General features: G+C 42.2%; 1 protein-coding gene across 1 annotated transcript; it reads right to left on the bottom strand.

Moving 5' to 3' along the window:
* Nucleotides 1–26329, bottom strand: cdh16 (cadherin 16, KSP-cadherin; the record flags this gene model as incomplete). Its single annotated transcript, XM_083665188.1, has 17 exons — nt 1–101; nt 244–360; nt 907–1023; nt 3269–3508; nt 5523–5653; nt 5877–6118; nt 9029–9220; nt 11716–11792; nt 12447–12659; nt 13031–13181; nt 14837–14962; nt 18852–19048; nt 20564–20722; nt 21602–21731; nt 22412–22546; nt 25077–25175; nt 26324–26329. 17 exons carry the CDS (start codon nt 26327–26329, stop codon nt 1–3), a joined length of 2433 nt encoding a protein of 810 aa, XP_083521314.1.

The raw sequence follows: 26329 nt of genomic DNA on the forward strand, positions 1-26329 counted from the left end.
TTACAGTGAAATCCTCAAAGGAACTCTCTCCTGGTTGGTTTTGCTTGGCGGTTTGGGATTCTGGTAGGACAGCCTCACAAAAACAACAATTAGGATGATTCCTGTAATACGAAACAAAATGAATGCAATTAGGTCCAGAATACTTGAATGTTATACTATGGCTAATTCAAAATCTTCATGGTAAAACGAATTGTCAATTAATGGTTCACGTCAGATCTCCTACTCAATCCCAACTTGTCTTACCTATGACCCCCAGGGTGCCCAGTAGGATGCCCACAGTGGATTGTACTGTTGGCATGCCCTGCAGCTGCTTGGCAGCCATCTTGCAGTTCCCTCTCACATTGCACGGGCACACTGTCACTGTGATACGATAATAGATCAATAATAAGTTTATCTTTCTACAACACCTTCCAGACATAAAATACAGCTTCCCTATAAGCAAATAAGTAGTAGATAGATAGATAGATAGATAGATAGATAGATAGATAGATAGATAGATAGATAGATAGATAGCATTTTTTAAGACAGACACACACTCCCTTCGGAAAGGATCCAGTTCTGGTAAACACATTAAAGCACTGACGACCAGAATCACCAGGGAGACAAGGGGTAGCTTAGACAGGGCGGACGGGGTTGTGCGTGTCTGTGGGGCGGGGGGGTTTAGGGGGGGGGGGGGGTGGTGGGGGTTGCACCTGCGGCCCATCCTGCCATGACACTGAGACTGGAGCCAATATGTACAGAATGTCTCAGAATGACCTGTACAGAATATCAATACACTGCACCACATGTAACGAATACAGGGAAACCTGTAAATCCAAGAACCTTAAATTCTTAAATCCAAGAACCTGGACATTTGCCTATTTTGAACACAACCAGTGCGTGTGTACATGTGTGTGTGTGTCTCACCAGGCAGGTTGATGAAGGTGCTCCTGGGAGGGGAGCTGCTATCAGAGATGGTGAAGGGGACAGTGTAGACCTCAGGAGCCAGGTAAGGGATGTTCAGAGACAAGTTGGTGTGGGTGTCTGTGGAAATCAACACATAACATTGATGGTTGTATAAAAAAACACCTCTGACACACACATCAATATGATTGACCGGAGACAAAAGTAACATTTACTTTCTCTGTATATCAAGGTAAGGGTAATTCTAAAAGCTCCCAAGCTCTTGAAAGACAGAAGATAACAATACTTGAAATATATTTTTAAACATCTGCACATGCACAATAAAGACTCTAGGACAAGGGCCAATTTGGTGGAAAGGTCATTCACAGTAGCACAGTATAAAGAACTGTGACAGATTGATTAACTAGCCTTTGGCTTGTGTGACCAGACAACTGGCGTAATCACCAACAACCTCATCAACGTCATGTACAGTGGAAAACCTAGGTCTGTTTATTATCATATTATGTGCAACCCTGTCACTCCTGTTTAGAAGACCAAACTGTGTAACTGCTACAAAACACACAAAACAAGGGGGCAATGGAGGGGTGGGGGTGGGTTTGGGGGGGGGGGGGCACTGATACTTTATCTTATCTGTGAACGATTCCAAAATATGCCTCTGGTTCTGTATGACGTTAACACAAGGAGCCCCGTCCCATAAACAGGGGGGTTTATCAGGCCCTTTAAGCTCTTATCTCAGGGGTCCCAAAGCCTCTAACTGCCCTATGACACTGTTACCCCTTCATGTTCCTCTGTTCTTGAAGGAGATGGAGCGACTGTGACGCACCCCAGAAGGGAACAAAGAGAACATCCTTATCCTCCTTTATATCATCATGGCAGTCTCACTGGTGTGACACAACTCTACACATGCAATTGATGTTCTCCTCCTGTAGCAGTTAGACAGTTCATATACTGTAGTACTGTATGTACTGCACAAGACGTTTCTACCATCAGTATGTTGCTCCTGTCTGAGGTACATCTGAGGATGCCAGTGGTATGAATAGAGGAGAAGTCCTTGGTCTGCTGCATCCTCAATGGTTCAGGTGACTTGGCTGGAGAGCATTTTCTTGCTTATGTTTTGGGACGTGGGCGAACAAGTGAGAGGTTATGGAGTGCAGTCAACTAAGGAGGTGCACCGTGGGACATTGTGCAACAGGTTATTAGACAGCCGGTCTTTCAGCGAGAATTGTACTTTTAGCCTTTCGCTCCGTCAAGCCCCAGCTCTGACATCACACAAATGAAAGGTGAAAATATAATTACACCCGGCCGCTGCAGCATCCATTGATAACACGCAAAGAAAAAGGGCAGAGAAATAACAATATAACAGGGGAGGAGGACAACCGGTTGGGGCTGAGTGAATGAAAACTTCGTCACCACCAAAGTCAAGTCTGAAGCCTGTCACATTACCACAGTTAGAGCTACAGGAAGTGGGCCATTAGGCTTAATACTGCCTGCCCAGACAGTTCCAAAGAAAGGAAGATGAGGGGGAGGGCAATTTACTCCCTCTGCCAGTCTCAGAGTTATGTACTCTAATCCTCTGTACACGTGTGTATCCACAGGTGGCCTAGATAACATCCTATTCATCAGACACACTGTCGAAGCGAACACACTATAGCTAACACACTGGTTCTTTCCTCTTTCTGAAGAAACTCAATTATTTCTATTTTGGAATCCATTTGTCTGTGGATGGCGTCAGTGTTTACAGGGGCCACCGTGTTAGAACTGTCAGAACTAATGTCATCGCCATGTCCTCTCAAATAGAATGAGTCATCGTCTAATTTGATGATGTCATCGTAATTCGTCTGCTGATTCTTACATAAACGGACATGACACAACCAATCCACCACCACCACCATCACCAACTCGATTTCAATGAATCTTACTGATACATCATTGTTTCCTGACAAACGTTCCTGGTTGACATGGTTCTACAGTGTGCCACAATTCAGTTGCAGACAACCAGTTTCCAGGATAACAAGTATTAATGTTCAATTTGAAATGCAGTTTCATACATTGTTTCAGTTAAATGCATTGTGTTGTTGAAGACATGATTCACCATACCGTAAAAAGTTAGTATTTGTTGTGTTATTCTGAAAACCTGCCATCTGCTATTTATTGAATTAGGGTCACCACACATTAAGTATTGTCATGGCAATTCTGATTGAGCAAGGGCTACTGGATTTCAGAGTACGATAAGTGCATTAATTATTTCTGGACCAGGTGAACTCTAGAAAATGATATATCAATTGCTGAACTAGTTGAATGTATGTCAGACATACTGTACATAAATTGGCCTCTGTCTAGCTGGTAGACAATGTAGCAGATTCACCGTTGATGGGCGTGAGTTTCCAGTTGCGGCGCACTGTGGCGTCGCTGCGCAGGGAGAAATTGAGCCTGCCGCCGTGTTGGGGGCCGTCGCTGTCCCGGGACGCCAGCACCAGTGCCTGGTCCTCCCACCGGGGGGTACAGAGGTACTTCCAGGAGTAGTCCCCCACCAACACAGGGCTGTTGTCATTCACGTCCAGGATGTGCACCGTCACCAGGGTAGAGGCAGACAGGGAGGAGTTCCCTGGGTGGCAACAAGATGAACAATCAAATGAAGGGCTACAGTTATTGACTGCACTTCATTCTTTGAGTGAAATTTCACTCCTCTTCCATATTCTCAAGGGGAATGAGAGATAGCTTTATAGATATAGAGGGGAGATAGAAAGGAAATTGGCCATGGGTGGATTTGAACTCACCCAGCGATATGAGTGTGGGCACTGCAGCATTAACACACTGTGCTACACTCTAGCTCATTTGTACGACTATTTGTACTATTTATTCTACAGAGCACAACTGACTATTTGCTTGGTCTTTATTATATGTATTATTTCATGGTAGTTTATGAATAGAATAACAACAACATGTAGAATTAGTTTGTTTCAATATAACTAAGCCAATTTCTTCTTTGAAATTAGCACCAAAGAGTACCCTGCTATCACATAATTTCCTAGAAAGTAACAGCTGAGACAGTACCATAAAATCATAAAATAAATGCTCCCAACATTCCTCACCCATTAATTCACTGGTTAAAACAAACGTCATCATTTATAGCGTGTCTTTTAAAAACTGATAAAATATCATTTTGGTTGAAAGTACAACTTAAATACACAATTCTAATCCGTGAGAGAGAAGCTGAAAAGATAAACATTCTGCTCTTTTTATAGACTCTCTCCTCTCAATTATGCCTGGTTTTTAATGCATGTACCATCACATTAGCCCCAAGTTAAGTATAAGCCAGGGGATGCATTAGGGCTTGTCTGTGTTGTGCTGTGCTGTCTGTGTTGTTCTGTGTTAGCCTAGGTGTTGCTAGGCTAGCTTTGACAAACATTGGGAAGATGACAAAAAAAACACAACCTCTCTGATCTACAAGGCAGATTGTAAAATGTCTCTTTATTTATAATCCTCTAAGGGCTATGGGTTGCATGATGGGGCACCGGCATGACACAAATTGTAATTAATTCATAGTAAGTCGTGGACTTGTTTGTTACCTAGTATTTAGTATATTTTTCTCAGCATCTTTATTCTTATCTGTCTATAGCATTCATATAGACTTCCTGTTTACAATCGTGCTTATGTTGTATGTTGTATGTGTATGTTATGTGTGATGTCTCTATGTCTTTAAGCTACTTGGAACCTGAATTTCCCCTAGGGATAAATAAAGTTTCTATCTATCTATCTCTATCATTAGTTCATTAATTCCTTGATTAATTAATTTATCCAGTCATTCATGCATTCACTCTGTAAACCTCTATTCAACCAAATACAGTCTCCCCTCCACCAATTCTCTTTTCAACCCCCCTCTGAGCACAATTTCTCTTTCCTCTCTGTTCTCTCTCTATTCAAACATACTCTGTCCCCTACAGCCTCAACAGGTGTGCACCACAGACATGACCCCATTCTGTAGGCAATGGACTGCTGTAAATTGGAATCGATTTTTCATTGGTGGTGGAGAGGGCTCCTGGGGATTTGAGGATGACATACGTCTGACATAGTGTTCAGACCCTGCAGGTTTGTCTTCTGATGTGTGGGCTTCTTATCTAGTGTTGGGGAGGCGTTCTATGTACCACATTCAGTACACCCCCTCTAGTCAAGCTAGACCCACAGACTGGCAGTCACTGTGCATGACTCACTACCAGCTTATTACGTTGTCTGACATCTCTGTCAGTGAACACTGTGTGGTCTTGAATTCTCAATGTAAGAATTACCACAGCCTTCGCTTGGAAAATCTGACACAGAGACTTACAGAAAGGCCAGTGTCTAAGCTAGACAGAAGCCTCTAATTACAACTAATAAACCCTTTATAAGGCCTACACATGCTTTACAGATCATTTATAAGTGTGCTATAACAGGTCATTGTGGCATTATTCTTTGCCACCCTTTATTTACTGTAACATGACATTTGATGACAATTAACTGATCTATAAAGCATTTACTGTATGTAGGCCTAATAAAGGGTTTATGAAGGTTTCATAAAGCCTTAAATGTTATAATTTGTTTGAAGTGGGAACAAAATAATATATTTGCAGAAACCATCTTACTTCCATCTTCAGCAATGACCTCCATGGTGTAGGTGCTGTTTTCCTCTCTGTCCAAGGCCTGGACAGTCTTCAGCTCACCTGAGTACTTCCCAATAGAGAAATACCTCTTAGTGTCTCCTCGGAGGGAGTATCTGGATAAACAGGAAACCCTAACATTTAGCCACATCAGTCTTTTATGCTTAAATAATTAGAGTTAAAGGTACTGTCTATCAAATACATTGTAACACGCAAATAAAGTAGCACTTGATTTCAATGGCATATCTGTTGTGTTCAAGGAACTCTATGAGAGCAGCATTACTCGTAATGAGTGATGAGAGGTTATTTTTAATAATTTAAAACTGAATGTGAGTTCACCTGATTGGATGAGAGTCAGGGTCGTATCCACGGATAGTGGCGATAACCCGCCCTGGCTCCTCCCCCTCTCGGACTGTCACCTCGTAGTGGCTCTGGGACAAGATGGGGCCCTCATTCACATCATCCACGTAGATAGAGACCGTGGCCGTGGATGCCGGCCCGTACCTCCCCCGGACGAGCGCCACGGGGTTCTGAGCACTGAGGACCAGGATGTACTCGCTCTCTCGCTCAAAGTCAAGCACCTGCACACAGGTAGTCATGGAGATGCTAGTCATACCATATACAGAGGCACAGACATAATGTTCACAGACAACGACAATTGTTTTTGTTCTAACTCCAATAGGAGAGCTGAGCAGGGAAACACTAAAAGCTCATGGGAGGGGTTAGCATTCCCAGAAATCTTACTTTGGAGCTTGAATCAAAAGGGTAAAAAAGACAGTTGGTACACACTCGATGAGCAAGTCCCTGCTACGAATTTCTGTGGATTGTTACACTGTGGCTCTGAAGTAATAATCCTCTATGATACCTGCACCTGTGAGAGGAGTTGATTTACTGGCAGAGTAGAGTCTTATTTCCATTGTAAACCAAACCTGGCAGCAATAGCTATTTGATTCCGTTGTCGTCTGACAAGAATTGTTCCTATGACGAAGGATCCAGTTAGCGTAGGACTGTTGCTATGCTTACCATATGAGGTCACACACACAATCCTGGTGTGTTACACCAGGATTGCATCCACATCCACTGAGCTGCCTTCAGTAATATATGCTAAGTGATTGCTGGAAAAAAAAATCTATTGTCTAGCTCATATAAGCGCTTGTGTTGCTAGCGAGAAAAACACAGACCTTGGTGAGTACAAATGGTGACTAATGCCACTGACTTGAAGTGACTGCAGGTTTATATCAAGCAACCAGAAGAACCCAACCACCCCACAACCACCTCACTTTAGTGCAACAACCACCCAACAAACACTCAACAACCACCATACAAGCATCTCACAATAATGCAATAATCACCCCACAACCACTTCACAAATAATGCACTTACCCCACAAATAACCACACAACCACTGAATAACCACATCACAACCATCCCTTGACTCATTTGCATTTTCCTCCCTTTTCCATAACCTTATAACCTCTATCTACAGACCTATCAATATCCTCTGCATGCTATTTTTGATACACTCATTTCTATTCTTGGCTCCTAGCTAGTTTGGAAGCCTACTTGGTTAAATGCTGACATTTGAAGCATGAGTCCCCAGCTCAATGGGTATAAAAAGGAAGAGACTAAATGTGATCCTCTCTCAGGGTGTGCGTGTTTCTGTGTGCGTGTTTCTGTGTGCGTGTTTCTCTGTGTGTGTGTGTGTGTGTGTGTGTGTGTGTGTGTGTGTGTGTGTGTGTGTGTGTGTGTGTGTGTGTGTGTGTGTAATCTTCATACCTCTCTCGAAAGATTATAAGTCTGTTAAGTACACCTGCTACCTGTGTATACTCATCACCTTCAGTATTATATAAGTCCTCGGCATATCGAACATAATATTACATAACAGCAAATGACTGATAATAATGGGTCATCATTCATTACTCATGGACTACTCATGGTTAACTATGCAATAACATCAGACCTTATATCATATCTTTCTACCAGTCCAGAAAAAGTATTTTGCTTATGGTAATTTTGGTGAATAAACGACAATTTGTTTCTGCGGCACTAAGGGCACATAATCATTCTGTTAGACTGTGAGCAGTCTGCTGTTATTGAAACAATGGGACTACCATCTGGGGTGTATCTCAGTGAAAGACCACATGTTAGTGCACACGCTCTGATAACACTCTTATATTCACATCTAGTCAAGGTCTCTGTCTTTGTCTTTTAACTTACAGTTTTGTTACACTTAAAAATCCTGTTGATCCTCAAAATTATCTACAGTTGACTATAGACATATACACTCACCGAACACTTGATTAGGAACACTATACTAATACTGGGTAGGGCCTCCCTTTGCTCTCAAAACAGCCTCAATTCTTCGTGGCATTGATTCCACAATATGTTGGAAACATTCCTTTGAGATTCTGGTCCATGATGACATGATTGCATCACACAATTCCTGCATGATTTTTCAGGTGCACTTTGAAGCTGTGAATCTCCTGTTCTACCACATCCCAAAGGTGTTCTATTGGATTCAGATCCGGTGACTGGGAAGGCCACTGAAGAACACTGAACTCATTGTCATGTTCATGAAACCAGTTTGAGATTACTTTTCCTTTGTGACATGGTGCATTATCATGCTGGAAGTAGCCATTAGAAAATGGGTAAATTGTGGCCATGAAGGGATGAACATGGTCAGCAACAATACTCAAATAGGCTGTGGCATTCAAGCAATGATTGATTGGTATTAATGGGCCCAAAGTGTGCCAAGAAAATATTCCCCACACCATTACACCACTTCCACTATGAGAAGGTGTACAGGTGTTCCTAATAAAGTGTTAAGTGAGTGTATGTGTCAGACTTGTAGGGCATTATTCCTACAGTTAAACATGTGTCATAACAACAGCAACTGTGGAAAGAGACTAGCTTCAGTATACATGTATGTTCTGATGTATGTTCTGATGTAAATTAGGGCTACAGTGTACGGTAAATCAGAAACAATAAAAATCTGTTTCCTACACACACAAATACACACACACACACGAAATAAGACAATGACCCAAGCATCTCTTGCTCTACCGATGAAAAATGAAATATGGGGATAATGCAGCTCAGTGCCATTCCATAACTCCACAGAGAGAGAGGAAGTAGCTTGGCACCGGAGCTGCCCCACTTACAGAGACAACAGGGAAAACGCATTCTCAAAAACTCCTGTCCTTGGGACTGTGTGTGTGTGTGTGTGTATGTGTGTGTGTGTGTGTGTGTGTGTGTGTGTGTGTGTGTGTGTGTGTGTGTGTGTGTGTGTGTGTGTGTGTGTGAGAGAGAGAGAGAAAGCAAGAGACAGCAAACAGCATGCATCTGTTCTATTATGTTACATGAGTCACAATTAGTGTGCAAATAACATTGGTGAGAACATATTGAAATACATCCTATATATTGACATCTGGGGCTCTGTGTCATCTGTCAATTAACACAACAGGGAATGGTGACTGAATGAGATGTGCTACCTTGGACAGGATTAGGGACACCTCATTGGTCTGCTTGTCTGTCACCAGGGTAAAAACGTCCTCCTCGTTGCCAGACTCCAGCCTATAGTCGACCTGCCAGCTGTCTCCGCCCCTCTCGTCTGCATCCCGCGCCAACACCGCTGTTACCGTGGCACCCAAAGGGGCATCCTCAGACAGGTGGAAGGGGCCATACTGAGAGAGGGGGGGAGAGAGAGAGAGAGAGAGAGAGAGAGAGAGAGAGAGAGAGAGAGAGAGAGAGAAAGAGAGGCAGGGAGAGAGGAGGGGGGGATAAATATATTAAATGTACAACTAAAGGTAGCAAATAATCTTTGAAGGGCAACTGGGCAGATTCCCTCTAACAATCAAGATTCAAAAAGTCATTCAAAAATAGTACCTCTATAGAGCTGTAACGGTGTCATCTGTTTGGTCTGTGTAAATTGTTTTTCTCCAATGTGTCAGCTCACATGCATATACATTTGTGGTCAGAAGTTTACATACACTTGTAAAGAACATGTATGTCATGGCAGTCTTGAGTTTCCAATCATTTCTACAACTCTTATTTTTCTGTGATGGATTGATTGGAGCACATACTTCTTTGTCACAAAAAACATTCATGAAGTTTGGTTCTTTTATGAATTTATTATGGGTCTTCTGAAATTATGGGTCTTCTGTGTGTGTGTGTGTGTGTGTGTGTGTGTGTGTGTGTGTGTGTGTGTGTGTGTGTGTGTGTGTGTGTGTGTGTGTGTGTCTCCGTGTGTGTGAGAGAGAGAGAAAATTTGAGAATCTTGATGCATGTCTCCTGTGGTCCTGCATTGTTGCTGACCTTCATTCACACACCTCCTATCTCTGTGCTTGGGAGCCCTTTAATCTGCCACTCACAGTGCTCCTCCACTGGAGCGGCCGTGTCTCTGATCTGGCTGCCGGGCCACAGGGTCACTGCTACCACCACTGTCACCACTCACCTGACAGCTCACTACAAACCCGTTCACATGTTGCTGGAAAAAGCTGGGGCAATCTGGCGTGACCCACTCAAGAGCTTTTTCCACCTCAGTGTGGGTGTGCGTGGGTGCGGATGGGTTGGTGGGTTGGAGTGGGTGCCTGTGTGCATGTGTGCATTGGCATCAACTCATTGGCATCAACTCAAGATATAATCAGCACCATCGTGGAGGGCGGGTGGTAAGAAACACTCTGTGGATGATTCTGGAATGTTGTCTGTAAAGACAACATTCCAGAAAGGTACTGTCTCTTAACAGTACCTTCCCTCTTGCTCAGAGTACATTTTAATATACCAAGCCCTACCATGGGATACGTTGTCAGTGAGGACAGAGGGCTGTGTACTCTATTGTCACGTCCACCCAGCTTACAACGATGTTCTGCTCCAACGTACCTATGAATATTCTTTCTCTTACATTATTCAAGAGGTGTTGGTTTTGGGATGTTTTCTGGAGCAGAGTGTCTGAGAAAACTTTCTATCTTTGGCCAGCATTCTTCATACCCAGAGCTAACCCTCTGTTGAACTCATACGTTTTCAGAGGTGACATCGTTCCACATTAGGACCCTCCATGGAGAAGAATACTCCAGGAACACTGACATCCGAATAGCTGGAAGTAGCTGCTTCTGCATGTCCCAAAAGATGCTCTCATACATCAAAAATAAGTGTTATGCCAGAACTTGTTTTTATCTAGAATTTCCACAACAAAGCAGGTCATTCCAGTCTTATAAGTGATGCATAGACACATACCACAGTACTGTACTTAATATTTCATCTGAAACTGCGTTGTCAAAAGTCAAACTGCTTTGTCAAATGTAGCCCAGGCTAAATAGTTTCGTACATTTTGGTCTGTAGGTTTGTCAACAGCATTTATCTATAAAAAAAAACTGAAATGTTAGAGTGTTTTCTAAGTGCAGGGGATAGTGTCCTGTGGTGGCCGCCTGGATTATATTTGCCTATAAATAGATAGTTCTCACAGACCTCATTTAAAGCTTTATCCGATTAAGTCAGAAAACACTGTCCATTTGGAACACAATGAAAAAACAAACCTGTCCAATAACATGGTTCCATCTCTATAAGCCTGAGATTAACCCCCCCCCCCCCCCCCCCCCACCACCACCACCACCACAAAAGAGCCTCGGCCCAAAGGGCCCCACATCACTTTCAACCCAGAACACAACAAACACAGAGACAGGCCCTTGTCCCCTGTGTAACATAACCAGAAACATTTAGTATGAACACGTGCACAGTGACATGACCTGCTATGGTGAGGTAATAGTGACAAATTCTATTTGATTAATGCTACATAACCGTGCCAGATCTCACCAAGCTTCATGTTCATTAGAAATCCTATACCAAGAACCTGTGTAATGGATGTCTGAAATATGCACTTGACAGTGAAGTTACTGTACATCCCCTATGCAACAAATGTTTTTACAGTACAGCAGCAAATGTTTTGATAGCGCTGTGGTGCAGCATAACATTTTGAAGCTCAGAATTGTACAGTCGTCTTTGATAAATGTAATGGCTTTGAACCATGCTGACTGTGCACTATACAGAAGCATGATGGTGTTATCTGAGCAGCGGCAATGAATCCAATTGAATTGGGACTGAACAGTCTCTGTTGCAGTTAAACAGAACTGTTTATCCAAAGTTTGCACTTACTAGGTCAGGAGTCTATCTGTATGAGCATTACCTCGTGTTGAGTGAAGACTGGTGGGTTGTTGTTCTCGTCCTGCACCGTCACAACAATAGTACATGAGCTGTTTAAACCTGCAGATGACATCATCACAGCCTCCTTCAGTGAGTCACATTGGAATATCTCATATAGGTTAGGGTTAAATCTAACAGTCTCTGTTAGAGAGGAATATCTCATATAGGTTAGGGTTAAGTCTGACGGTCTCTCTGTTAGAGAGGAATATCTCAAACAGTATGTCTGTCACATTGGTGTCCTTGGTCTTAGTCATTAGCATCATTCAAAGGCTATTTTCTTAAGTGTACTGTAACAAATCAGGGAAGCATCTTTACCATCACATCCTGCTGTAGTCATTTACACTTCCACTAAACAACTGTTCCTAGACATCACAATACTGTAGCTCCTTCATCCCACTGTTGTGTCATTTACTGTACACCAGACCTGGGTTCAAATAGTATTTGCAAATTGTTTTTAAATACTCAAATTGATTGAGTTTGCCTTGCACAATGGAACCAATGGAATAGTCCCAAAACTGCAAACCCTGGCACTCCATGCAGGCTCAAGCAAACGGTCAAAACACTCAACCCAGGTCTGATTTAGACTCACTTATCTGGGGCAGCACTACCATCCCGAGCCATGATAATACTAGCCTCAATCAATATGGATATTGAATGATTATGGATTATGAATGATTTTGACTCCCACTGCCATAGAGCCAGTCAGTCAGTCACCTTTAGCGTCCTCGGCAGTGATGGTCAGAGTGTACTGTGGGGCAGCCCCCTCCATGCTGTCTGCCTGTACTGAGATGACCCCAGAGTCCCGGTCCACTCTAAACAGAGCCCGGGGGCTCTCTGGGATCTGGCCAACCAGCCGGTAGAAAATCCTCACATTATCTGTTTTGGGATCATCGTTGTCCGCTGCCTGGACAGTGAGGATTTCTGTCCCTAGGAGAAAAAAGAGCAAATTCCCCACAGATTAGTGTGGACGCACAAACTCAAACAAACATCATTTTCTTTCGATTCTCTTTTTGAGAATTGTATTTCGCATTGTATTTAATTTCTGAGAATCTCACATTTTTAAGCCAAAACAAAATGCTTGCCACCACTGTATTTGGACAGTGCCCCATAGATGACCAACAGAAGCTCAAACTATTAACAAACTATCAAGTGCAGCTCTGTTGACATGCAACAACTTGCTAGGGTTGGGTTTAGGTTTGCATTTAGGGTTAGGGTAAGGGTAAGGGTAAGGATATCGTGGCTGGTCAAGTATGTTACAGCCTGTGGTAAGTTACTGTTAGTAACCTGCCCTCCCTCACCCCGGGCAGCCAGCTCCTTGACCACGGTGTGGTACTGGCCCTGAGGGAACGTGGGCCTGTTATCGTTGGCATCTCCCACCATCACCCTCAGCTCCACAGGCTTGGCTATCTCCCTGCCATCCGGGCGCTCTACCACGATGCTGATCTGAAACTGACACAGCCAAACAGTGGGTGATTTTTCAGTCATAGCCTATGAAGTGTAGGATGACACATAGGGAGACATTTTCCTCATCTAAACAAATGTACATGCAGGCAGCAAAACACACAGTTTTAACCAAAAAGGTTCTACCGTGATAACTTGAAACTTCTTCTAACTTCTCCAAACTTGTTTTGAATGTATTCCCTTCTATTTAAAATGTTACATTGATTTTACGATCTGTGTATTATGTGTTTTGACCGCGAAAATATTGACTGTGAAACGAGCCCCTTGCTTTTAGGTGTGACAAATGACCACCACTTTTCCCTCCGCTTTCACCTCGACCTGCCTGCCTGTAGGAGATGAAGCCATTAAGCCAACAAGGATAGGAGCTAGTGAGTGACATTCAGTGCTAACCACTCAACATTACTATTGATTTATGGACTGGTATTCAGACTACAGCCACTGTGGCATCTGCCATGTGCCAATGTTAATAATTTCTGCAGTCTCTAAGGGGCATGCAACTCTCTAACTGTCAACACTGGAAAAGATACAGTAGGTGTGAATCTATCTATCTATCTATCTATCTATTTGTCTATCTATCTATCTATCTATCTATCTATTTGTCTATCTATCTATCTATCTATCTATCTATCTATTTATCTACCGATATAGTTGTCCATCCTCTCCCTCTTCCCCCCATCAGCTCTGGTAGAGTCACGTGTGTTGAACACACCGACCTCTCCGTCAGCATGGAAGCGACCCCAACCAGGGGGGCCTGCCCACTGCACTCGTGCTGAGTGTGAGGAGGTGGATCGATAGGCTCTGACTCAGAGTGATGCATGCTGGGGCCATGATGACGGCTATATTACTGTATAAGTTACAGTCATGGGGGAGAGAGGGAGGGTTGGGGGGGAGAAAGGGGGAGGTTGGGAGGAAAGAAGGGGGTGTATCTGGGTGTAGTAAGTCTGTTACTGTGACTGACATTTCTAGTGGCAAGGTGGTGGAGAGAGGGAGAGGGAGTAAGGGGAGAGGGGTGTATCTAGATATACTGTATAGGGCTGTTACTGTGTAGTTACTCTTCCTTTGGGTGTAGTTCAAACATTGACCTGTGGCGGCTCAGTGAGCATGTTTTCTGGCCAGATATGTTGCTATGCTGCAGAATGGTCAACCATGTAGCCTCTCTGCCAAAAAGTGATGTATTGTTTATCTAATCCTGTACAGTTCAGAGGCTTAGCTTCTTGGCAAACCCCAGAGAAGGAAAAAAACACAACATAAGATTCATGATCTTAATATTCTTGTCTACCATGATCTCCTCTGTGCTTGAGTTTAAATTCAATAATTCATAAATACATCACTTCTTACATGGCTGAGAAAATGCCACTCTTTTTAAAGCCTTCATAAACCTACATAGATGCTTCATAAATCATCTTATAAGCAACTGCAATGCTATAAAAAGGATGGATATATGATACAGATGTACAGTAAATACCTGTTATAACACCCTTGTAAATGTTTACCCTGCTTTTAAATGACATGGCATCTACATGGGCCTTATTAAGGGTTTATGAATACTTCATGCCTTAAAAGAGGTCATTTGTTAAATTGGGAACCATATTTACATGAAAGACAGGGATATTCAAAACTAATTAAATAGTGTGCCAACTCACCTGGTCCTGGGTTTCTCTGTCCAGAGGGGCATTGAGAAAGATCACTCCATCTCGACTGATGGTGAAGAGCATCTCTGGGAACTCCCCCTCCAGACTGTACTCCACCAGACTCCCACTCCACTTCACCTAGGGACACGGACGCATGGGGGGACACATAGCACATTGGTAACTGCATGTGACCTACTGGGTCCGAACTCAGGTCATCTGCACGCCACAAAGCTGTACATACCCTGCTGAGCTAATCTAGGCAATGACTAAGGGGAGCAAACGCAAGTCTTCGATCGCAGGCATGTCTACTTAACACATGAGCATGACTTACTAAACCACCTCCTTAACATTCACATATTGAGTTCAACATATGAAACTAGCATCCATAGAGTGAGTTTCTCTTTGCTAAATGAGGGAGGATGGACACAGCAGGGAAACTCTGATGTTAAATAAAACCATATGAGGTGTTTATAGGATAAAGGGATGAGCTAATGTACTGGAGAAGGTTTGGAACAGAGACCTCTGCCAAAACATCCCTCATGCATGCTGGATGGAGGGATTTTCCACAGCTGGTTGACTGCTTTAACACAGAGCGTGCACACACACACACACACACACACACACACACACACACACACACACACACACACACACACACACATACACATACACATACACACATACACATACACACACACACACACACACACAAACACACACACATACATAGAGAGAGAGAGAGCGAGAGAGAGAGAGAGAGCTGACTGGCCCTGAGCAAGCCTGGATGAAATAGCACCCAACAAGGAGAGGTCCCCAGCACAGCTGTTACACACAGGGGCATGTGTGTCTCCTCAACACACTGTCACACACACTGGACTGTTGTTTTGGAGATGGCTCCCCACAAAGGCAGAAGGCTGTGTATAAACACAAGGCTTTTTCACACGACCGCTTTACTCCCTTATGTTGTTTCAGGGGCTCAGGATTTTGAAGAGATGTATACAAGAGAACTGATTAATGATCGTTGGTTGTTCTAAAAATGGATGCTTAGAATGATGTCACATGTTTTGCTTTCAAGAAATTGCAGAGCCAATTTTTCTATTCTTTTTAATTGCTCACATGTATTGAATATAAAAAAAGTCCACTATGGTAGCAACAGGAGTAACAGGAGTTGGTCATTAGAATAAAGCTGCCTCTATCTATGGAAACTGATCTATGGTGTTATGATTTGAGGGGGAAATACAGGAACTACATGGGTTAACATTTATAAAGTACAATGTTTCATTATTTTCTTGAGAACGCTGAAGTACATTGAGGTTACTTCTTGATGGCATTATACCTAACAGAGGCATTCTTTGTCTGTGCTGCTGAGAGAAAAAGGATGAGACCCATGCTTTGAGTCCTTGAATGTGACTACACATCCACTACCACCTACAAAGGCACATCAATCATGACAGAGTGGGCTGAACAAGGCTTTTCCCATATGGGCACAGAAAGCAGAGAGTTTCTACTACAGCAGGAGCCATATAGTGTTAACTTTATAGTGTATATCCTATTTGTAGTATTTTCAATATTAATATTGTCAAGAGGCTGCACCGACACACACATAACAAAAACAGCTTAACTCAATTAATAAGCCATTACAATTTACAAAATTACTAATACAAATAAAGTGTATACATCATACTGTAGTCCTTAAGCTTGCTTTGTCATGACTTTACAATTAGATTCCTAAAATGATATCAAGGGTTCAAGAGCAGAATCACTGTGCATAAATACCCAGGGCCATGCTTTTCTGTCGGCATCCAAACTCCCTAACCCTGCAACCCTCTGAGCAGAGACATCCCCACAGCTCTAACACATGTTCACACACACACCCACATACACAACCATAACCCGCATGCATGTACACACATGCTGCAGGCACACACATGCTGCATGCATACACTCACTCACTCACACACACACACACACACACACACACATATGTAGGATTCTCATCACAAAAAGCAGAGTGATCATAACTCTCTGGATTCCCTTTAGGATTTCTGTGCTGGCATAGGTTTGGTGGATTTGTTTGAGATTTAGCAGCCTGTACAAATTCTAATATATATTATTGGAGATTTAGGCTGTTATGGGATTCAGATGAATGTGAAAAAGAGATCAAATCTACCCACATTTTGTATCCACACGTTTTCAGTGGGCGGATGGAGCTGGCATGAGTGAGAGAGGGATGAGGGATAAGAGCAGAGCAGTAGGAGGAGGAGGAGGAGGAGGAGGAGGAGGAGAGTAGGAGGTGCGGGAGACTGTGTAGGCACCGACCACTCTGACTCGCAGAAATACACATACGCACATGAATCAGTAAATCAATATTTTATGCACATTACCAATTTGATCTTCAGTTTGCTCTTGAATTTCTTCTCAACAATTCAGGTTGTCCTTTCATTCTATCATCAAAGGCAACAATTTAAAAAAATCATGCTTTTTGATTGCTAATTTTCTAGAAAATTACATTGACCCAGCAACACGACGGTACCAAACAGTTTCAGAGTCTCATTTTCCTCTTTCTGAGTGTGTCATAGGTTTCAGGTTATTTATACACCTTTGGTGACTTAGGCTGATGCAAGTGCTAATACTATAAATGTTGAATTGAGACAGGTGTCAACACAGAGACACTGGCCCCTTAGAGAGGGTACAGACTGACTGCCCTGTTCAATCAAAACTGTAGCCAGGTTCCTGGATATTCCTATGAAGCAAGAGAGCAGGTTTGCATTAAAGGTCCAGTATGTAACATCCAAGTTTTCTAAAAGCTTCCTAATAATGTAATGACTAGTTATAATAACTATGTTTAATCAGTAGCGATCAGGGAATGAGATCCCTTAAATATTTCATTTGTGAATGCTGTTTTGGTCCAGAGAAAGCGCTTTCTAAAATGGAGTGTCCTACCCGACACTCGGTTTGCATACAATCATGTTGTTAGTGCCAGGTGTGTTCTAGGGGAGTGGACTCACTGATGTTCGCCTTTCTGTCTCTGGTGGCTGCCTCTTTGAATCATGTGTGCATGCAGAAACAGAACAGCTAATGTCTGACACTGAAAGTACATTTCTGGTAGTTATATCATTATTAGGAAGGATGTTGTGTGGAACTTGAAACTGAATTTCGCAGATGTGGCCAGAAGTGGAAGATTTCCAACAAACGTATTCCCTGCTCCTTTAAAGACACTGTCTTACCTTATCATATCCAGAACAACTAGGACCTATTACTCAGTTGCTCATGTTTTAGTTTAATGCTGCTTTCATGGAATGACATTCCTTGAGATATGTCATAAAAATTAAGTGCTATTTGATTGTGAAAATGTGGTTGCTCCATTGTTTCCATTTAGTGAGCCGGTGTGAAGTCACTGAGTGTGCCTGGGATTTAATCAATGTGCATTTCAGTTTGTTTTTGTTTCACAATGTAGACAAAAATTCTTTGGATGAGAATATGGATTTTTTAATTAGCCTTGAAACCTGGTAACCATGTTTGAACGAATTTGGACACACACGCACGTACGCACTCACACACACACACACACACACACACACACACACACACACACACACACACACACACAAACTGTACACTTTGGCCGCTTAGTAACCCAGGGGATACTAAAAACACAAAAATAGTGCTTCCCCCATTCCTTCCATTCCATGGCATTCATCTATCAAACAGTAAGTCACATCTCTGATGTACAGTACATTATAGTCATAGTGATTTGTGATTTCAAATATACAATACAGAAATAACTATATTCTGAATACAGTATGTATTATAAATACATGTATTCCGTGACCTAACCAACCCTGACCTTTTCTCAGGGGACCCCATGCAGTTCATGCAGGAATGAATCATATTAGCACTAAGATCATCTGAAGTCTGGACGGATGATCATTTTGGTGCAGCAAAGCTTTCTGGACTCTCACCCACAAGTTAATATTGGTGATTCCCATGCAGGGCTGCAGGCTTGGAGCCAGAGCATGGTTCTCACCTGGGAAATGGGGATGGGGTAAGGGCCTGGGAGGTTCTCCTGTAGACGGGCAGGGTCTGGCGATGCCCAAGTGTTTCCTGTCACCTCCACCGTCACAATGCCCGTGGAGAAGAAAGCATTGAGTTTACCCCCCATGTCCTTCACCATCACTGACAGCTTGTAGCGGCCACACATCTCTGGGTCCAGAGTGGAAGCCCCTGTGTGGAACAGTGAAATATATGTAGCATTATTATAAATATATATATTAAACAAATACACACAAACACGTCCAGAAGTACGTACGCACAAACATTCACCCACACAATTGCACAAATGCATACACACACAGGCACATACACGAACGCAAACAAACACTAGAACCATCACAAGTGGTTATCAGTGACTTTACTCTGAGGAGCATTATGAGGTAAACTGAGGTAGGATAGAGACAGAGTAGTTGAATGGTTGTGGACATTTTGGTAGACATTTCACTTTAAAAGACAGTCAGAGATTTGGAGCCCAAAGTAGATGAGGTAATTGTTGCCGTTACGTCCCCAAGTAAGATCTAGGGGATGAGGGGAGTAACAATAAAGTGGACCAGGGGACAAAGAAGCGGAGGCAGACAGGAGAATACAGATAAACCAAAAACGTATTGATAATTCAAAATAATAGTAAAGTTCAAGAACTTGGAAACGCAAACTGAAAACTACTTTCTCGAAAAGGGGAGAAAGCGAGGACTGATTTAATAAAGGGTAGCAATTATGGTAAAATAAGGTTAACACAGTAATTAACCACACACTCTCAAAGAGAGTCAGAATTACCGACACCGGTACACACTACCACAGTAGTAAGAGAGCACTATGGCAAAACACACAACACAATAGGTTGCTGACTGGCCCACTGGCACCATCTATGAGTTCCTCCCAGCCTTTTATAGTCCACCCTTGATGACCAGGTGAGAACAGGTGTGCGCACTCATGCCGTCACCATGGCAATGGAAAGGGAAAGGGCGGTAACCTGGGAAGAGGCACAGGGAACAACAAAAACACACACACAACACACTACAGCCGTAACAGTTATGCTCAATTCAAAGTTCAGTCATATACTACATGACATTTGGAGCCAGAATTAAACATATTTCCATTTAAACGGTTATTTTCCAACTAAACTCATTGCAGAACATCATGGTGATCATAGGCACAAGCTATAATTTTTCAGCTTGAAAAGCTGACATTTCACTGGAGTGGCCCTAAGGTGTTTTTCTTCAAGTGTTTGTCAGTCTGCTCTGATTGCAGTGTCCCTGCAGAGACACACAGCTGACCTGCAAAATCTAAAACCTACTCGTTAGCCATTATGAGTCACTCTAGTCTAATCTAACGACTCACTGCTATGATCCAAGGAACGCAGGATCCTGGACCTGGGCCTGGATAGAGGCAGCCAATGGGGTGGGTTGGGGTTGTGAGCGTTATGTACTCTAGTCTAGCTCAAGCCAAGCTACAACAAAGGACACCAGGGCAACCAAAGGTCCAGACACAGCACTGTGTGTGTGTGTGTGTGTGTGTGTGTGTGTGTGTGTGTGTGTGTGTGTGTGTGTGTGTGTGTGTGTGTGTGTGTGTGTGTGTGTGTGTGTGTGTGTGTGAGTGCATGCGTGCGTTCGTCCGTTCGTGCATACGTGCGTGTGTGTCCAAATTTGTTCAAACATGGTTACCAGGTTTCAAGGCTAATAAACTCACCGTCCTCAGTGAGCGACACCTCTCCAGACACTGAGTCTATGAAGAACATGTGACTGGAGGGGATTCTGGGAGTTTGGTCCATCAGGCTGAAGCGCAGGTCAGCGTGGGCCGTGTTGCGGTCGTCACGGTCGGAGGCCCCCACCTGCATGAATGGGATCCCTAACAAACACACACAGAGACTTTAACATGGAGGCTTCGGTCACACTTTAAACAATACAAATGCTTAATGAGGCCTTCATAAACCCTTTATACAGTAGATGCTTCATAAATCATCTACATACATTACATCATTTACATTAGGTCTTATTGCTGAAGGTATGTTGTGAATATATACTCTAGTCTAGTTCATGTAAAAACGCAGACACACAAATCCTTCCGTCTGTATCGTTCTATTGAGCAGACAGATAGATCTCTCCACTGAGAAGTCTGTTCTATGGGAAATTTCCTGAAGGTCAGACCACAATGTTATCAATGGTAGCTTATTCTGATCTGGTAGAGTGATGCTCACACACGCATGCTCGCAGATACGACAGCACACACACATACACACACATTGCACACGCACACACACGTCTCCTCTATTTCTCCACGTAACCACAATCTCATTCAGTCACATAAATCCACTGGCTTGAGTCATCTCTGACGCAAAAACTCAAAATAATACCCAGCAAGGTCAGACTGTAGGTTTCCCAGTCTGAGGGGATGATGAAGCATCTTGTTTCTTCTAGGGACTATTGTAAAAACCATGCATGTACATCTGCTCTTCTAACAAGACACAATGACAGTTTGTTATATTTCTGACAACAATAAAATGCCATAAATCAGCATCAGTGTCTTCAATGTGTCACAGCTACAAATATCTTTAAAACAAGTTACGGCTGTCGCTTTTAACCTTTTAATTGAAAAGGTTTAATGATGCCAGTATATTAGAGGATTTTAGAGTGATCCATGAGTGTCTCAGAATGTTTTGCTTTTTTCACCTCTGTACGTGATTTGTTTCCTGAGTGGTGGTTGGGTTCTGTGACCTGTGACCTGTACCTTTCAGTAGCCCCAGTTGCACGCTGCCTCTCATGCTCTCCTCTATGAACACAGGCACATTGTCGTTCTTGTCGATGACGCACACCTCCACGTTGAAGGTCTGAGGCTGCACTGATGCAGTGAAGGACACCTGCAACAAGCACACTGGGTTTCAAGCTCCTAACATATCTATTCTGGTCCAACTTTAAACTACTTACCACTTATAAGGCTTTATAAAGGCTTCACAACTCCTTTGTTTATGAACCCCATTTGTAAGCAAATACTTACAATTACGCATTGACATAAACTTCCTAAAATCCTAAAATCGGGTGTTTTGACACATACTGAATGTGACATTACTCCACACTTTATATGACATTGTTTATCAATTATTTGTAAAGCATCTACAGTATGTATGCCATATAAAGCATTCATGAAGCCTTACCAGTCGTAATTAGTTTAAAGTGGGACCTCTAAGATGATTTTCAATGCTATGCAGAGCATACAGTTTCTTGTCTCACTTTTTCTAACTTTTTCAGATATTCCTCACATACAATCTCTAACTAATATTGTTACATTTTAATTGATGGAATCTACTTGCAGGAGGTTCATTGTTGGTAACACAAGACATTGTTTGAGGAGAAGCCAAAAAATAACGCAGCATTCTATTCATTCATTCATTCACTATATTCATACAATAAATAACAATAACATCATTATCATTATCACAATAGAATTACCACTAAAGCAAATTCATACAAAAAATATAATATATAATAACTACATCATACACAGTCCTAATTGCATTGTGATATGTTCACCACTGCCCACCTGTAAAAAGTAGGATGGCTGCTTCTCTCTGTCCAGTGGTTTGAGAGCGTAGAGAAATCCTGCCTCAACTCCAAAAATCCCCTCATCATCCCCGGTCACCACTAAGCCGCTGTAGGTCGCTGGGAGGTTAGGGAGCTATTTGGATCAAAGCCAAATACTATGTAAAAATACAACACAAAATACAATGCATACAATATAAAAAGATCCAAACCATCAGTGTTAATGTCATTGAAAAACCATGTCATGCATTGTTTAAGTGACTGGGAAGGATAATTTTTTCAATACACTTTGACCTTCACTTTAGTATTCTCACTGCATAGTCAGAAATTCTGTTAAAATGAAACTTCTAGTTACTGTGTGTGGACAAATGTTGACCTGAGAAGTGGAGGGGACAACATTGACTGCAAATAGATCTTTGAAGATTGTGCTAATGTGTTTTGCTCTGCTCAAATAAAGTTATTTTATAAAGTAATGATGGGATATTTGGAGATCTTGTATGGGTAACTCCATTTGACCTAGAGTACAGTGAGCAGTTGTGTGTCTTTTTATTTGACCATTGACTACATTCCCCACTGGCAAATTGGTGACAGTTTGCTCTCAAGAGTCTTAAAAGAAGTAGGCAGAGGATCTGTTTGCTGGGGTCCTGTGCATTGGGTGGTAAGGCATGTGCATCATACTGTATGTGACAGACCTGGGTTAAAACCTGGATCATCTGGACAGGACAGGTCATAATGAGAGTGTGGTTCTGTGAACCATCTCCATTACAAATGCGGTGGTCAGGTGTGTGCATGAGATGGTCAGGTGTGTGCATGAGATGGTCAGGTGTGCGCATGAGGTCATCAGGGATATGCATGCAGTATTCAGGTGTGTGCATGCGGTCATCAGGGATATGCATGCAGTGGTCAGGTGTGTGCATGCAGTGGTCAGGTGTGTGCATGCAATGGCCAGGTTTATACATGCGGTGGTCCGGTGTATGCATACAATGGTCAGGTTTATGCATGTGATGATCAGGTGTGCACATGCAGTATATATTGGTCATGTGTATGCATGTGGTGAGTGAATGTCTCTGAATGCAATAAGTCTGAATGCTGCTCCTGTAGCTAATGGGCCTTCTGCTAATGATAGCAGCCAAAGCGCTTTGTGACTATGACACAGTAAAGACATGCTACACGCCACCACCGTGTGTGGCCTGGCATGGGACTGACCATGTGGCATTGCTAGATGAGCCTGTGAAACAGGAGACTGGTGATCTCCTGTTGCCACTCAGTATGATGTGTTTACGACCTCACATACCACATAGCAAACAACTCTCAGCTGCCACCACCATGCCAATGTTCTCAGCTCATGTCCAACCAACCCTCCTGAGAACCAAACACTTTGATTTGGTCCGGATTGTTTTTTTTCTGACTGCCCCACAACCTACATTTAAACCAAAAGGCTGGTTTAAATCTATATTTAAAGTTTTGCAGTGGTGGACGGTAGCTAATTCTTCACACGGGGACAAAACATCCCTCTCCTCCCCTTGCTTTTATGTGTTGACATGCAATGCAATGCTTTCATGAAAAAAGTTATCTTTGTTTTTCTTCCATTCAATTCATGATATAAATAGCAGCTATCGAGTGCATTCTTCACATGGTATGGGAATATCAGACACGTTTTTTAAGTACGGGGAACAGTCCAATGACTGTGACTCATAGACCTGTGCTGTTTTTATTCAAGATAGCATAGCAACTATGTTGTCCTTTTCCAACCTTAGTCAAAGTAGTGGCAATTATCCACCCTCTCCCATTAACACCATTAAAGTTAATCTGAGTGTGTTTTGATAGACCATCATAAAATGCAGAGGAGAGAGAGCTGTGACTGCAAAACGCATTTCACAGCTTCGAAATGCCTCCAATTACAATGTCAATCACATGCGTGGCAGAGAAAACCTGATGGTTTCTAAGAGGCATTTTGAAAGCCGCCTGCTGCCATGGACGCAGGGCTGATGGTTGAACATTGTGTAAGCACTCCAATTTTAGTTTCATGTCGCAAGAGCTGCGCGTTCGTAATTACATCTTCAGCCTAGAGTGCAGTAGAAGAGCTCCACTCTTTTACCTTCACTTCCTTAAAAATAAAATCTAATTTCTCACTCAGTACAACACACAAAGACTGGCACCAATGTGGATACTCTGAACCTTCAGAAACATTGGTATTTCATACAGAAGGGCTGTCAGTCAATTAAAATAATGAGTTGATTAATTGTTTCTACCGCTTTATTAGTTTGAGTTTTTAGCATGGGTTGGCAGAATAGTAGTTAAATCAGGGTATGAGATCATAGAGTTTAGTGAAAGAAATGAAGTTGAATAAAAACGTCCAACAAATGAAAAAATTCTAATGGGAAATATGGTTTACAATGTTTGTTACTCCCCAACAAAATAACAACTAGTGTGTAGGGTACTAGTGCTATCTGGTTTTCTAGGATATCAATTTTACTTGTGCAACCTTTGGGAATATACTAAGGCTAATCCTAGACTAAAAAGAATCTCCATTGGAGAGTCTCCATTGAAAGTGCGATTAGTCCATCTGTGTTTGTCAAGAGGCCAGATCATACTTTGTTTTGCCCCAGAAGTGTTAAAAGATAATACTTCCTTCTGTTATGGTCATATTAGGTGATCATCCTTACCTTTGCCAGGTACCATGGGAAAATGCCATCATAGTTTTCAGGGACGCCTATTTTCACATTCGCCCCTGAGCATGGCGCAAGGATCAGCAGTATCAACAACTATAAGATTCCAATCAGACAAAAGATATTTCAATAATTGTCTTCAGTTTTGTTTTCACATAAACAATGTGTTTTAAAGCTTTCAAGAATTGTGTGATAAGTTGTAATTCAAAAGAGGTACTCTTACACTCAATGCAATTATGGAGATGGACATAGCTTCTCTCCCAGTCGTAGGTATTAATATCTGTAAGGATACACAACATTTCAAGCCAAACAGAGGTTATCTTTTACCTTGGAGAACAGACATGATTTCTATAATTTCCTTCTTGTTACTGATTGATTTAGTGCAACCGATTTAGATTGTTTGTTGTTTGGCAGAGAGAGAGCGAGAGAGAGAGAGAAAGAGAGAGAGAGTAGATAAACCAAATGTAAAGGTTTACTCTACTGACATTTTTCTTGTATTGAAAAAATCTGTGATTGATCTGTGACACATAATTTTTTGATAGAGTTAGGCCTACCTTAACCTACACGCGATTGGCCTACTTTAACTAACAAATATTGCATGTTTGACTGCTGAGTTAACATACACTCAGTGGCAACAGCAGCTACATTCTCGGCTACATTAATGTCTCATCACGTTCACAGGTGTTTAATGCAACACCTCACCCTCTGTTGCCCAGCACACAATTTATTGCTATGCCTGAGGCACAGAATTGTAATCAAGTTGTGTTCTGTCTTTATCTGAATAAAAAATGTTTAATTAATATTCATGTTTAATAAAGGTCAATATTATTTTACAATTGTCATCTGTATTTGTCCACATTTTAAAGATCTTTCATTTTCATCCTTCTCTAATAATGATGATAATATCCAAACAAATTGTCAAATGCACAATGGTGCAACTATGAACAGGCAATGCTCATAAGACTAACACTTAAAAAAAGAAATGTAAATGTCGCAGACAGAGCCATATCTACAGATCTGTATACTGTATATCTTCTGTATTTGAGGCTCTGGTCGCTCACAGATATGGTCTGAGGTACCATGAATGCCACAAAAATACAGTTAGGGTTAGGGTTATAATAACCGAATCAGTTATTGTCAAACATCTATATATATAAAATGGATTCCATTTGCCACATATTCTTCAATGCATGCTATCAATACATTTACCATTCAAAAACTGGAAGCATTTTTATTTGTCTTACCTTCAT

The sequence above is a fragment of the Argentina silus genome (assembly GCF_951799395.1).
Source record: "Argentina silus genome assembly, chromosome: 2".
In the NCBI taxonomy this organism is placed as follows: domain Eukaryota; kingdom Metazoa; phylum Chordata; class Actinopteri; order Argentiniformes; family Argentinidae; genus Argentina; species Argentina silus.